Below are 1379 nucleotides of genomic sequence, written 5' to 3' on the forward strand. Positions count from 1 at the left end.
ATCCACTCACCTCAGCCTCCCAAAGTGCAGGATTACAGGCTGAGCCACCAAGCCCAGCTGACAAGGATTTAAATTGACTTAATGACTGGATATAAACCCTAAATAGGCTGGGTGTGGTGGCTCATGCTTATAATCCCAGCACTTTGAGAGGCCAATATGGGAGGATTGCTTGAGCCCAGGAGTTTGAGACCAACCTAGGCACATAGCGAGACCTCATCTCTTAAAAAAAAAATTTTTTTTTTAAATTAGACAGGCGTGGTGGTATACACCTATAGTCAGTCCCTTTTACTCAGGAGGCTGAGGCAGAAGGATTGCCTGAGCCCAGGAGGTCAAAGGCTGTAGTGAGCTGTGATCATACTCCTGCACTCTAGCTTTGGTGACAGAGACGCCAACTCAAAATAAGAAAGGAAACTAAAACAAAAAAACACTGAATATTCTTATCTCAGACTTTTTAAAATTTAATTTGAGATTTGATTTTTTGAAAGAGGGAAACAGTTTTGTTTAATATAAATATTTCATTGTACTGATAAAAACTCATAATACTTTAAGATTTTTTTTTCTACTTTTAGCCTAAATTTGAGAAGAAGAGATATTTCTTCTTTGGAGTTCTGTGTGGACTTTCCCTGTTCAATTTCAATATTGCCAACGTCCCTTTCCCACTGGCACTGTTTAAGAAGCTTCTGGACCAGAAGCCATCACTGGAAGACTTAAAAGATCTCAGTCCTGTCTTGGGAAAGTAAGTCAACATAGCTCCTGAGAAAGGATTCTAGCTGACATATATTTAGACAAATACTTAAGTACATACCCCCAATATTTTCATGTTCAATAGCAGTGTTTTAGGTACTTTAAACCAGTTTTAACTTTGACATGAATTATTGGATGTTAGTTTCATTTTCTAAAGTTAAGAAAAATTGAGGCTGGGTGTGGTGGCTCACACCTATAATCCCAACACTTTGAGAGGCCAAGGCGGGAGGATTGAATGAGTCCAGGAGTTCTAGGCAACATAACAAGATCTCATCTTTACAAAAAAATAAAATAAAATAATTAGCTGGGCATGGTGGTGTGTGTCTGTAGTCCCAGCTACTCAGGAGACTGAGGCAGAAGAATCACCTGAGCTCAGGAGGTCGAGGCTGCAGTGAGCTGTGATTGTGCCATTGCACTCCAGCCTAGGTGACAGCGTGAGATACCAGCTCAAAAAAAAAAAAAAGTACGAGTTGATTCTCCCATAACTAGTCCTCAATGTTTGTAGTAATCTTTGAACTTTTTCTGTGTAGAAACAGTCATGTTCAGAGATCAGGTTATACCTCTCTGCAAAATCTAGTGATGTTTATATATATATAGAGAGAGAGATATATAGATTTTTTTTTTTTTTTTTTTTT

The 1379-nt window shown here is 38.5% G+C and overlaps 1 protein-coding gene across 1 annotated transcript in view; it reads left to right on the forward strand.

Moving 5' to 3' along the window:
* HERC5 (HECT and RLD domain containing E3 ubiquitin protein ligase 5) overlaps nucleotides 1–1379 on the forward strand; it is a 59534-nt gene that overhangs the window by 45464 nt on the left and 12691 nt on the right. Inside the window, exon 18 of the mRNA XM_021712041.1 lies at nucleotides 570–736. Within this exon, the coding sequence (XP_021567716.1) occupies nucleotides 570–736 (167 nt within the window). The remainder of the gene's footprint in view (nucleotides 1–569; nucleotides 737–1379) is intronic.

This window comes from Carlito syrichta, unplaced genomic scaffold, assembly GCF_000164805.1.
Source record: "Carlito syrichta isolate Samal-C Ts95f unplaced genomic scaffold, Tarsius_syrichta-2.0.1 Scaffold303036, whole genome shotgun sequence".
Classification (NCBI taxonomy): domain Eukaryota; kingdom Metazoa; phylum Chordata; class Mammalia; order Primates; family Tarsiidae; genus Carlito; species Carlito syrichta.